Source organism: Bombina bombina, chromosome 10, assembly GCF_027579735.1.
Source record: "Bombina bombina isolate aBomBom1 chromosome 10, aBomBom1.pri, whole genome shotgun sequence".
Taxonomy (NCBI): domain Eukaryota; kingdom Metazoa; phylum Chordata; class Amphibia; order Anura; family Bombinatoridae; genus Bombina; species Bombina bombina.
Window position 1 is genome coordinate 196,471,328 of NC_069508.1, and position 13,270 is coordinate 196,484,597.

The 13,270-nt window shown below is 35.1% G+C and overlaps 1 protein-coding gene across 1 annotated transcript in view; it reads right to left on the reverse strand.

Moving 5' to 3' along the window:
- Nucleotides 1-13,270, reverse strand: part of DAB1 (DAB adaptor protein 1) — a 411,660-nt gene that overhangs the window by 75,419 nt on the left and 322,971 nt on the right. The window contains exon 9 of the mRNA XM_053694085.1: nucleotides 4,203-4,250. Coding sequence (XP_053550060.1) covers nucleotides 4,203-4,250 — 48 coding nt within the window. The remainder of the gene's footprint in view (nucleotides 1-4,202; nucleotides 4,251-13,270) is intronic.

The window sequence follows — 13,270 nt, forward strand, 5'->3', positions numbered from 1 at the left end:
CTCTAAATCTAGCCATAAGTAAATGCTAGAGATAGAATAAATCATTCAAAGAAAAGATTAGTCTGAAAATAACATGTAGTTGGATTTTTTAAATTCCTTTAGCTGTTTAAATATTGACAAAATAAGTATAAAGTTGAAGTATTTATAAAACAATAGGAGCTGCCATATTGTAACTTAGGTTACCTTCTCTGCTGTGGCCAATTAGGGACAGTTATAAATATGTACCTACAGTGTGCAGCCAATGGTTGTGTGGAATATAACAATGTTCTGCACTTCCATTTCTTACAGGAACTGAAGAGCTCACAATTTCAAAATGGAATTACAGGAAAAGGGGACAAAATAAATAAAAAAATCTTATATAGATATGATTTATCCTTTTTACATTACCATTTCAAAATGTTTAATGTCCCTTTAATAATATTTTTAATTTCTGAACTGGAAAAAAATAAATAAGTGTTCAAAGCCAATGAAATATATTTTCCTTTACTTGAAACACACTAAACTTCCACTTGAGGTTTTCCTTTGTTAGACACAAAAACACTTTGAGAATAAATAATTCATACAGTACTTGACCTTATTTTAAACACTAAAGCTTATTTAGAATGCTCCTACTTAACGATGCTTAAAAAACCCTGAAACATTCATATTGTTAACCCAAAACTGGGATTTAAAAACTGGGAAGCAGTCCAAAAAAACAAGACATTTTGTATCCACCTTGTGCTCATTTTCTATATATAATTGAGAAAGGACAAGTGGAACTTAATAAGATTTTGTTACTTCAGATAGAATACAGATTTAAAGGGACGTCAAACTATAAACACCTTCAACCATGTACGTTATCTTGCAGAAATTACATGTTGAACATAATTTTACATTTAAAAAAATTGTTAACATAACATTAAATAATAACATAATTAAAAAATGCATAGAAATCATTTCAACATAATAACATAATTATATTGCTGCTTATAACTATCATTATCATTATAACAATATTGATCTTGGCATGGGGCATTCAGACATTGGTTATCTTTCATATTCTTATATGTCTCTTATTTTTCTCTTAAAGGGACCTAAAAGTAATATTTGAACCTTTATAATAGAGAAAGACATGTTTCAGTTCACTTGTATTATCAGTTTACTTGATTATCTTAGTATACTTTATTAAAAAACATATCTAGGTAGCACAGGAGAAGCAATGCACTACTGGGAGTTAGCTGAGGATCGGTGGCAACTCATATATGCCTCTTGTCATTCACTCACCTCAGCTAGGTTGAGTAGTGAGTGCATTGCTGCTCTGGAGTTGATTTTAACTATGTTCGTTAACCCATTTGTGGGGTTAGATGCTAACAAAAGTGCAATATTAAAGGAAAACTAAAGTCAAAATGAAACTTTCATGATTTAGATAGAGAATGCAGATTTAAGAGACTCCAATTTATTTCAATTGTCAAATTGTACTCAGTCTTGTTATGTGCAGAATTTATTAGGCACCAGCTGCTTCTGAGCATGTGCAAACGTTCACAGTGTATACGTAAAGTAGCCTGTGATTGGCTGATGGCTGTCACATGATACAGTTACATGCAGAATTTATTAGGCACCAGTTGGTTCTGAGCATGTGCAAACGTTCACAGTGTATACGTAAAGTAGCCTGTGATTGGATGATGGCTGTCACATGATACAGTTACATGCAGAATTTATTAGGCACCAGCTGCTTCTGAGCATGTGCAAACGTTCACAGTGTATAAGTAAAGTAGCCTGTGATTGGGTGATGGCTGTCACATGATACAGTTACATGCACAATTTATTAGGCAACAGCTGCTTCTGAGCATGTGCAAACGTTCACAGTGTATACGTAAAGTAGCCTGTGATTGGCTGATAGCTGTCACATGATACAGGGTAAGGGACATTTTAAAAATGTTCAGATAAAAATCTATAGCTCTTTTAAAATTTAGAGTAAGTTCTATTGCATTACAATTTTATGTTGCAATGTTTGGTTATGAAATTCTACTTTATTTAATGGTCCTTCAAAAAAAGACGGCATATGGGGATAATCACCAATCACCAGCTTGTGTTCAGCTCAGGATCAGCAGTGTATTGACCCTGTGGAGGTTTTTAAAGTATGTGTTTAACACCTTTGTAGGGAATAAACACATTAGGTCAATACACTTTCTAGGTGTTAAAAACATATGTATAAGCCAGAAAAAGAGCAATAAGAAAACATTAGAGCATTTCCCTTTTGCAGCTTTATGTCTCTTTAAAGTCTGTGCTGCTAAAATAAATAAACTGAAGAAGTAGAAGTGTATTGCTTCTCCAAAGCTGACTTTAACTATGGGTTTAAATGGACATAAAAGTGCAAAAATGCACTTTATTATTCCAAGTTTTCTTGCATATAATTAGGGTTTTAAGATCTTTGCAGTGGATAAACACATAGATAAAGTCAGTTCCAGAGCAGCAATGCAATACTGGGACCTAGCTTAGCATATCTGGAGAGCCAATGGCAAGAGGCAAATGTGAATAGCCACTAATCAGCAGCTATCTCCCAGTAGTGCATTACTGCCCCTGAGCTACCTAGGTATGGTTTTCAATACAGGATACTAAGAGAACAAAGTACATTTAATAAAAAATATATAATACAAAGGTTTGCAATTTAAATCACCAAACAATCAAAAATGTAATTAGTATCAATGATAAATGATGTGACACAGGCTAACTAAATAAAGGATATTCAGAGGTTAGTAGTTGCACATGGAGTAACTTATTGCAGAAAAGCAATGTTTAATCCCACTAATTGCTACAGCTAAGGGGTTAAATAGACGCTGAACACTTTATAATACTTTATAATAAGATTGTTGATATAACAGCAAATGAGATGGACGGAATAACTATACAGAGCTTTATAGGCACTTGCATCGAAAAAGCATTTTTATAATTTCTCATATACAGCTGAAATGAAAATGCTTAATGTTCTGAAACAAAATGACAATGGATGTACATAAATAGTGATGAATACAACACTTCTCTACATGAATATATGATGAAGGCATGACAAGAAATTGTGATTGTTATTTGTCTGTCTATCATCTATCTATCTATCTATCTATCTATCTATCTATCTATCTATCTCTATCTATTATCTATCTATCTATCTATCTATCTATCTCTCTCTATATATTATCTGTCTATCTATCTACCTATCCATCATCTAATCAATCAATCAATCTATCTATCTATTATCTATCTATCTATCATCTATCTATCATCTATCTATCTATCTATCTATCTATCTTTTTCTATTATCTATCTATCTATCTACCTACCTACCTATCCATCATCTAATCAGTCAATCTATCATCTATCTATCTATCTATCTATTATCTATCTATCGATCTATCTATCTATCTATCTATCTATCTCTCTCTATATATTATCTGTCTATCTATCTACCTATCCATCATCTAATCAATCAATCTATCTATCTATTATCTATCTATCTATCTATCTATCTATCATCTATCTATCATCTATCTATCTCTTTCTATTATCTATCTATCTACCTACCTACCTATCCATCATCTAATCAATCAATCTTTCTATCTATCTCTCTATCTATTATCTATCTATATATCTATCTATCTATCTATCTATTATTTATCTATCTATCATCTATCTATCTATTATCATCTATCTATGTATCTATCATCTTTCTATCTACATCACCTATTATCTATCTATTAACTATCTATCTATCTATCTATCTATCTATCATCATCTATCTATGTATCTATCATCTATCTATCTATCTATCTATCTATCTATCATCATCATCTATTAGCTATCTATCTATCTATCTATCTATCTATCTATCTATCTATCTATCTATCATCTATCTATCTATCTATCTATCTATGTATCTATCTATCTATCATCTATCTATCTATCTATCTATCTATCTATCTATCTATCTATCTATCTATGTATCTATCTATCTATCTATCTATCTATCTGTCTGTCTGTCTGTCTGTCTATCTATTATCTATTATCTATCTATCTATCTATCTATCTATCTATCTATCTATCTATCATCTATCTTATGATAATCTATATATCTATCTACCTTTGTCTAAAAGCATCTCTCTCTCTATATATATTTAAGAATATATTTTATAAGTTTGATTCCATCATTTACCCTAAGTCATTCTTACCTTGATGACTTCAGAGGGACTTTCATCAAAATGTATTAAGTCTCCATTCTGTAACAGCAAAGAATGACTGATGAGCATGAAGTGTAATGAAATGTAGCAATGATACTGAGCTCAGAACTATGATAATGAACAATGTAGTGAAAGACAAGACATATCAATGACAATGAGTGAGATGATCAGAACTATTTACCAGTTAGGATTCATTGTTGTCTATATCAGTAACATTATTGAGTACCCACAAATAGTATCATATTTTCACAGAATGTTAAAAGGAATAAATCTTGTGTTATTTACCATAAACTACATTTAAGAGCTTTTAATCTATTCTAATTACAGTAGTGTATTAAAGAGAATGAAATGTGTATATTTTATTCAAAAGTTAAAACACTAGATTGCTTGTCCTGTTTATTGGTTACCATCAAACCCATTAATATGGTAATGATACAAAATTCATACCATTAACCAACACAACATCTGAAATGTTTAGTTGGCATCTTTGAAGATCAAAAAATAATAATGTATATTACAAATGGTTTGTAAAAATACAATCTTCAGATATATGTCTAATTCTCTTGGTATCCTTTGTTGAAGGATTTGCAATGCACTATTAAGATACATCTGAGCACACTGGGTGAACCAATGACAATAGCCATATGTGTGTAGCATCCAATCATCAGCTTGCTCCTAGTTGTGCATTGGGGCTCCTGAGAATATGTAGAAGTAAATTAGATAATCGGAGTAAATTGGAAAAATGTTTAAAATGATATGCTCTATCTAATTTAAGAAAGAATGATGTGGAGTTTAATTTGCCTTTAAGTGCATAGCATGATGGTATTTTACTAATCTACACTCATAAGTTTGTCCTTCAAAATGTTATAGAAGTTTTATAGAAAGTGCCCCAAAATGTTACAGCCTTAAAGGGACATTAAAAGTCAAAACGGTCCTTTCATGATCCAGAGAGCAATAATAACTATTTTTCAACAAAAGATACCAAGAGAATAAAGCAAATTTGATTACATATGTAAAAGGAAAGTTGTTTAAAATTGTTACAATGTGGGAACAGCACTTTAGGAAGAGGAATGAACACAGTTGGGGGGGGACATGGAAGTTCAGTCATTATTCAAGGAGGATAGAGCCCTCCCAGCTCTACCCTGGAGACACCTATGTCCACATGGGAACAATAAAAATAACAGTATAATGTCCCTTTAATTATAGTAAAAAAAAACATACTACATACAATCATTATTCATTTTGACCAGATTTATTGTAATTTTCCTCTGAAAATTGTTCTTTATCTACACTCACCAAAGAAGCATTAGTGCATAATGCATGCTAAGTGTGCTGTCATACTATGACCCTGCTACACATCAATTGTTTCGATATTTCTCTAGCAAAATGGCCGTTTTAAATGATGTTAAACATTTATTTTGTTTGTAGATCTTGTGTAGTATAGTAAATAATTTAAAATACATACATAAAACAGTTGACTTGAATGTCCTTTTAAGACAACTTTCTAGTCAAACTGGAATCTGGGGTTCAAAATTTCTGATTTGACATAAAACCCCAAATTTGTCTTTCATAATTTAGATAGAAAATACAATTATTAAGAACTTTCCAATTTCATTCTATTTTCTAATTTGCTTCATTCCCTCAGTACCCTTTGTTGAAGGAGCATCAATGCACTACTTGGAGCTAGCTGAATGCTTTGGGTGAGCCAATAATCTAAGGAATATATGCATAACCACCAATCAGATTCTCCTGAGTATACCTAGGTATCCTTTTCAATGAAGATTATCAATAAAACAAAACAAATTAGATAATAGAAGTAAATTGGAAATTTGTTTAAAATATCATGCTCTATCTGAATCTTAAAATAAATTGATTTTCATGTCCCTTTAAATTAGTCCAATTGACTGCTCAATTGCATTATCATACAATTCAATTACATTTTATATTACATTTAAAATTTTGAGAGTGACATTTTTAAAGATAAAGAATACTGCTACTTCAATGTTTTAAGGATGTGAATCCATGTGTTTTATGATTTGCATTGCCTGAGTTTTATATGCATATTAGATAAAATGCTTGACAGGAGCACACTCAGTTTATATAAAGATGTCACAACCATTTTGATGGCTAGAAAAATAAATTTACTTGATAAAAAAAAAAGATCAGAATTAAATCTAGTTGGCGCAGAAAATGAAAAAGAATAAAAAGCAAACATATTTAAGAAAACAAACGCTATAATTAAACAGATAGAGATTTCTCATCATTCATAATCACCTGCAAAAATTTATCCTACGATATTTTCTATTATAAATATATATATAAAATAGACATTTATAATGTACAGGAAAGGCCTATAAACTCAGGCATCACGGGCGCGATCTGATATACGGTGCAGGTTTCGGCGCAAGCGTGGAAACCTGCGCCCCCCGTAGTTTGACCTTGCACATCGAGCTATCACATATACGGCACCGACAGTTGCTAAAGTGCCGTAAGTCGGACAAACTGGCGATGTCCAGAAATAAGCATAGGTACAAATTTCTGGAGTCGCCAGTGACTTACGGCACTTTAGCAACTGTTGCCGCCTAAAAAAAACTAACTAAAGTATAAAATCTCCCGTAACTGTCTAACACGCTTCCCAAAAATAGCCCGACACGTATAAAACTCTATCCGCAATCCCCCCTCTCACTACTAACAATAAATGTATTAACCCCTAAACTGCCGCTCCCGGACCCCGCCGCCACCTATATTTTATGTATTACCCCCTAATCTGAGCCCCCTACAGCGCCGCCACCTATATTATATGTATTACCCCCTAATCTAATCCCTCTACACCGCCGCCACCTATATTAGATGTATTACCCCCTAATATGACCCCCCTACACCGCCGCCACCTATATTATATGTATTACCCCCTAATTTGACCCCCTTACACCACCGTCACCTATATTAAATTTATTAACCCCTAATCTGAGCCCCCTATCCCGCCGCCACCTATTTTAAATATATTAACCCCTAATCGGATCCTCCTACACCGCCGCCACCTATTTTAAATATATTAACCCCTAATCTAATCCCCCTGCACCGCCGCCAGCTACATTAAATATATTTACCCCAATCTAATCCCCCTACACCGCCACCACCTATATTAACCCCTAATCTGTGCCCCCTACACCGCCGCCACCTATTTTAAATATATTAACCCCTAAACCTAAGTCTAACCCTAACACCCCCTAACTTAATTATTATTGAAATAAATCTAAATAATATTAATATTAACTAAATTATTCCTATTTAAAACTAAACACTTACCTATAAAAAAAAACTAAGATAGCTACAATATAATTAATAATTACATTGTAGCTATTTTAGGGTTTATATTTATTTTACAGGTCACTTTGTATTTATTTTAACTAGGTACAATAGCTATTAAATAGTTAATAACTATTTAATAGCTACCTAGTTAAAATAATTACAAATTACCTGTAAAATAAATCCTAACCTAAGTTACCATTACACCTAACACTACACTATCAATAAATTAATTAAACAAACTACAATTATTTAAACTAAAATACAATTAAATACACTAAACTATATTAGAAAACAAACACTAAATTGCAAAAAAAAAAAAAGATTACAAGAATTTTAAGCTAATTACACCTAATATAAGCCCCCTAATAAAATAAAAAAGCCCCCCAAAATAATACAATTTCCCTACCCTAAACTAAATTAAAAAAGTAATCAGCTCTTTTACCAGCCCTTAAAAGGGCCTTTTGCGGGGCATTGCCCCAAAGTAATCAGCTCTTTTACCTGTAAAAAAAACAACAACCCCCCCATTACAACCCACCACCCACACACCCCTACTCTAAAACCCACCCGATCCCCCCTTAAAAAAACCTAAGTCTAACCCCCAAGTGGTCCTTACCTGTCCTGAAGACCGGCGGAGAAGGTCCTGTTCCAAGCGGTGAAGTCTTCTTCCTAGCGGCAACATCTTCTTCTTCCAGGAACCAGCCGGCGCGGAGCAGAGGAGTTGAAGACCGATGACCGTGGAGCTGAAGACCGTCTACTCTGGAACTGAACACCGTCTACTCTGGAACTGAAGACCGGCGATGCTGGAACTGAAGATCGGCGACGCTGGAACTGAAGACCGGAGCCATGGAGCGTGGAGGATTATCTTCATACGATCTCCGCCATACACTGAATAGGAATTCAAGGTACGCAATTAAAAATGGCGTCCCTTGAATTCCTATTGGCTGATTTGAGCCTTCAAATTCAAATCAGCCAATCGGACGAGAGCTACTTTAATTCTATTGGCTGATTTGAATAGCCAATAGAATAAGAGCTACTGTAATTCTATTGGCTGATTAGAATAGCCAATAGAATTACAGTAGCACTTATTCTATTGGCTATTCAAATCAGCCAATAGAATTAATGTAGCTCTCATCCTATTGGCTGATTTGAATTTGAAGGCTCAAATCAGCCAATAGGAATTCAAGGGACGCCATTTTTAATCGCGTACCTTGAATTCCTATTCAGTGTACGGCGGAGATCGTATGAAGAGGATCCTCCACGCTCCATGGCTCCGGTCTTCAGTTCCAGCGTCGCCGATCTTCAGTTCCAGCATCGCCGGTCTTCAGTTCCAGAGTGGACGGTCTTCAGCTCCGCGGTCATCGGTCTTCAACTCCTCCACTCCGTGCCGGCTGGTTCCTGGAAGAAGAAGATGTCGCCGCTTGGAAGAAGACTTCACCACCTCGAACAGGACCTTCTCCGCTGGTCTTCAGGACAGGTAAGGACCACTTGGGGGTTAGACTTAGGTTTTTTTAAGGGGGGATCGGGTGGGTTTTAGAGTAGGGGTGTGTGGGTGGTGGGTTGTAATGGGGGGATTGTTCTTTTTTTTACAGGTAAAAGAGCTGATTACTTTGGGGCAATGCCCCGCAAAATGCCCTTTTAAGGGCTGGTAATAGAGCTGATTACTTTTGTAATTTAGTTTAGGGTAGGGAAATTTTATTATTTTTGGGGGCTTTTTTATTTTATTAGGGGGCTTAGATTAGGTGTAATTAGCTTAAAATTCTTGTAATTTTTTAAATTTTTTGTAATTTAGTGTTTGTGTTTTTTTGTAATATAGTTTAGTGTATTTAATTGTATTTTAGTTGAGATAATTGTATTTAATTTAATAAATTTATTCATAGTGTAGTGTTAGGTGTAGTGGTAACTTAGGTTAGGATTTATTTTACAGGTAATTTGGTAATTATTTTAACTATGTAGCTGTTAAATAGTTATTAACTATTTAATAGCTATTGTACCTAGTTAAAATAAATACAAAGTTACCTGTAAAATAAATATAAACCCTAAAATAGCTACAATGTAATTATTAATTATATTGTAGCTATTTTAGGGTTTATTTTATAGGTAAGTATTTAGTTTTAAATAGGAATAATTTAGTTAATAATATGAATATTATTTAGATGTATTTAAATAATAATTAAGTTATGGGGTGTTAGGGTTAGACTTAGGTTTAGGGGTTAATATATTTAAAATAGGTGGCGGCGGTGTAGGGGGATCATATTAGGGGTTAACATATTTAAAATAGGTTGCGGCGGTGTAGGGGGATTAGATTAGGGGTTAATATATTTAAAATAGGTTTGCGGCGGTGTAGGGGGATCATATTAGGGATTAATATATTTAAAATAGGTGGCGGCGGTGTAGGGGATTAAATTAGGGGTTAATATATTTAGAATAGGTGGCGGCGGTGTAGGGGGATCATATTAGGGGTTAATATATTTAAAATAGGCGGCGGCGGTGTAGGGGGATTAGATTAGGGGTTAATATATTTAAAATAGGTGGCGGCGGTATAGGGGGATTAGATTAGGGGTTAATATATTTAAAATAGGTGGCGGCGGTGTAGGGGGCTCAGATTAGGGGTTAATAAATTTAATATAGGTGGCGGTGGTGTAAGAGGGTCAGATTAGTGGGTAATACATATAATATAGGTGGCGGCGGTGTAGGGGGGTCAGATTAGGGGGTAATACATACAATATAGGAGCGGTGGTTTAGGGGTTAAACACTTTATTAGGGATTGCGGCGGGGGATTGCGGTTGACAGGTTGATAGACATTGTGCATGCGTTAGGTGTTAGGTTTTATTTTGCAGGTAGTTTAGGGATTTACGGGGCTCCAATACTCAGCATAAGGCTTACTACGCCTGCATTTTGTGGCGAGGTGAAAATGGAGTAAGATTTCTCCATGCTCGCCACATAAGTCCTTACGCTGTATATTGGATACCAAACTGTGCGTGTTTGGTATATCACTCTATGGGCCAAAAAACTACGCCGAAGGGTGAAATATACGAGCATAACTTCTATGTTACGCCGTATATAGGATACCAAACCAGCGCAAAATTTGGCATCGCCGGTTTTGCGGGCGACGCTGCATATCAGAGCGAGCCCCACATGTAGACAACCTGTTTTGTTTTTCTTTTGAAAATGTCACAATTCGACTGCAAAAGAGGTTATGGCTTTATGCAAAAAGGTTGTATTGTAATAAAGTTTGCAGTCTCCAGGCATAGGCAGCATGTGAAAATATCATTTTAGTATTTTCAGCATTAAATAATGTTTGGCACACAATGATGATACACATTGAACCTGCTGTAACACTGTGTACCTGGCTCCCAGAATGAATTGGATTACTAGACTGTGTTCCTTTGAAGCAGAAAGCTACCACATGCTGCTGTAATTTTATCAGTGTAAAGATACTCACATCATTATACAGTGCAGCATACTCATCAGTGTATAGATACTCACATCATTTTACTACACAGCACACAAATCAGTGTATAGATACTCACATCATTATACAGTGCAGCATACTCTTCAGTGTATAGATACTCACATCATTATACTGTGCAGCATACTCTTCAGTATATAGATACTCACATTATTATACAGTGCAGCATACTCATCAGTGTACAGATACTCACATCATTATACAGTGCAACATACTCATCAGTGTATTGATACTCACATCATTATACAGCACAACATACTCAGTGTATAGATACTCACATCATTATACAGTGCAGCATACTCGTCAGTGTATAGATACTCACATCATTACACTGCACAGCATACTCATCAGTGTATAGATACTCACATCATTATACAGTGTCAGTGTAGAATACTCATTAGTGTATAGATACTCACATCATTATACAGTGCAGCATACTCATCAGTGTATAGATACTCACATCATTATATATTGCAGCATACTCATCAGTGTATAGATACTTACATCATTATACTGATCAGCATACTCATCAGTGTATAGATATATCATTATACTGTGCAGCATACTCATCAGTGTTTAGATACTCACATCATTATACAGTGTCAGTGTAGAATACTCATTAGTGTATAGATACTCACATCATTATACAGTGCAGCATACTCATCAGTGTATAGATACTCACATCATTATATATTGTAGCATACTCATCAGTGTATAGATACTTACATCATTATACTGATCAGCATACTCATCAGTGTATAGATACATCATTATACTGCGCAGCATACTCATCAGTGTATAGATACTCACATCATTATACATTGCGGCATACTCATCAGTGTATAGATACTCACATCATTATACATTGCAGAATACTCATCAGTGTATAGCTACTCACGTCATTATTTTGATCAGCATACTCATCACTGTATAGATACTCCCATCATCATTATACAGTGCATCATACTTAGGCTGACCATACGTCCCGTTTTGAAAGAGACAGTACCGTTATTTTTTGTTTCTTACCTGTACCGTCTTTTTTTTAAATAATATACATTTTGTCCCGTTTTGAGGGTTATCAGACCGTGCAGCCAGCGCAAGTGTAATTTTTTAGCACATACACCGCTAATTAAAAATTTGTAAACTCCCCCCCGGGCGGGAAGGGCAGTTTGTTTTGCACTGCAGGGTTGGGGTTAGGTGGCTATGCCAACACGATCCACGGCAATGCGTTTAGGGGCGTTATTGAAAGCAAGTGACAGGTCAGTCGAGAGCTGTCAGACTGAGCTGAGGAGAGAGACTTCGAGGTCAGGAGAGGAAAGTTAGAACTACGGACTAGTCGATCTGCATTCTGTCATCATCTGGTGAACATCACAACATACATAGATCAACTGTCTTGCAAGCATTGTGCACTGCCAAGTTAAGACTTGTGTTTATTGCTGAACTTATTCTCTATGCAAGCTATTTGCAAGAAGTGCATTGTTTACTTGTGGATATAAGTTATAAATAAACTTCTGAACCGTAAGTATATTCATTAAACTCTCTGGCAAAACATGAGTGTTCCCATGCAAAATGCGTAAGAGTATTTTTGTTATCGTTGGTGTGCAATTATGTTGTGGTTTCTATTGTTACTTTATCATTAAAAAAGAAGTTGGGATCATAACTCCACTTTTTGTGCTTACTCCTTAACTACTCACATTTACTGATATACAGTATGTGTTAAACCCCTCCCAAACAGTTCTTTAACTATGTGTTTGACCCCTTTGCGGGGGTAAGGCACATAGAGTTGAACATTAGTCATTCTAAAGTTATCTGCTATAATGAACTAGAACATGTAATTTTTGCAGTACATTGTTCCTTTAATGTTTCTTAAACTTATATAATGGGTCCATATGTGTAAAAAGTGGATAAAAAAGACACTGTAGAAGTTTTCTGGGCCGGTGCTATAATAGAGGCAGGCTAGGCGACCACCTCAGGGCAGGGGGGGATAGGGCAGAAATGTTTTGCATGACATAATTATTTTTCTAATGTGTAAATGTATTGTTTTGCTGCTTAGCTTGGACTTTATAGTAGGGGCTATTTGAGGTGGCAAAATGGCTAGAAAAGGAGAAGACAGAAAGAGGCACAGAATGGAGATCAGCCAGAGGAGCTTCAAGCATCTGCCTGAAATATCTCACTGCACAGGCCCTGCTCTCTATGCAAAACATTTAGAAGCCTTCATAAATTTGGTGGAGCCATTAGCAGCAGTGGGACTCACCTCCGCCCACAGCCTAAAGGGTAT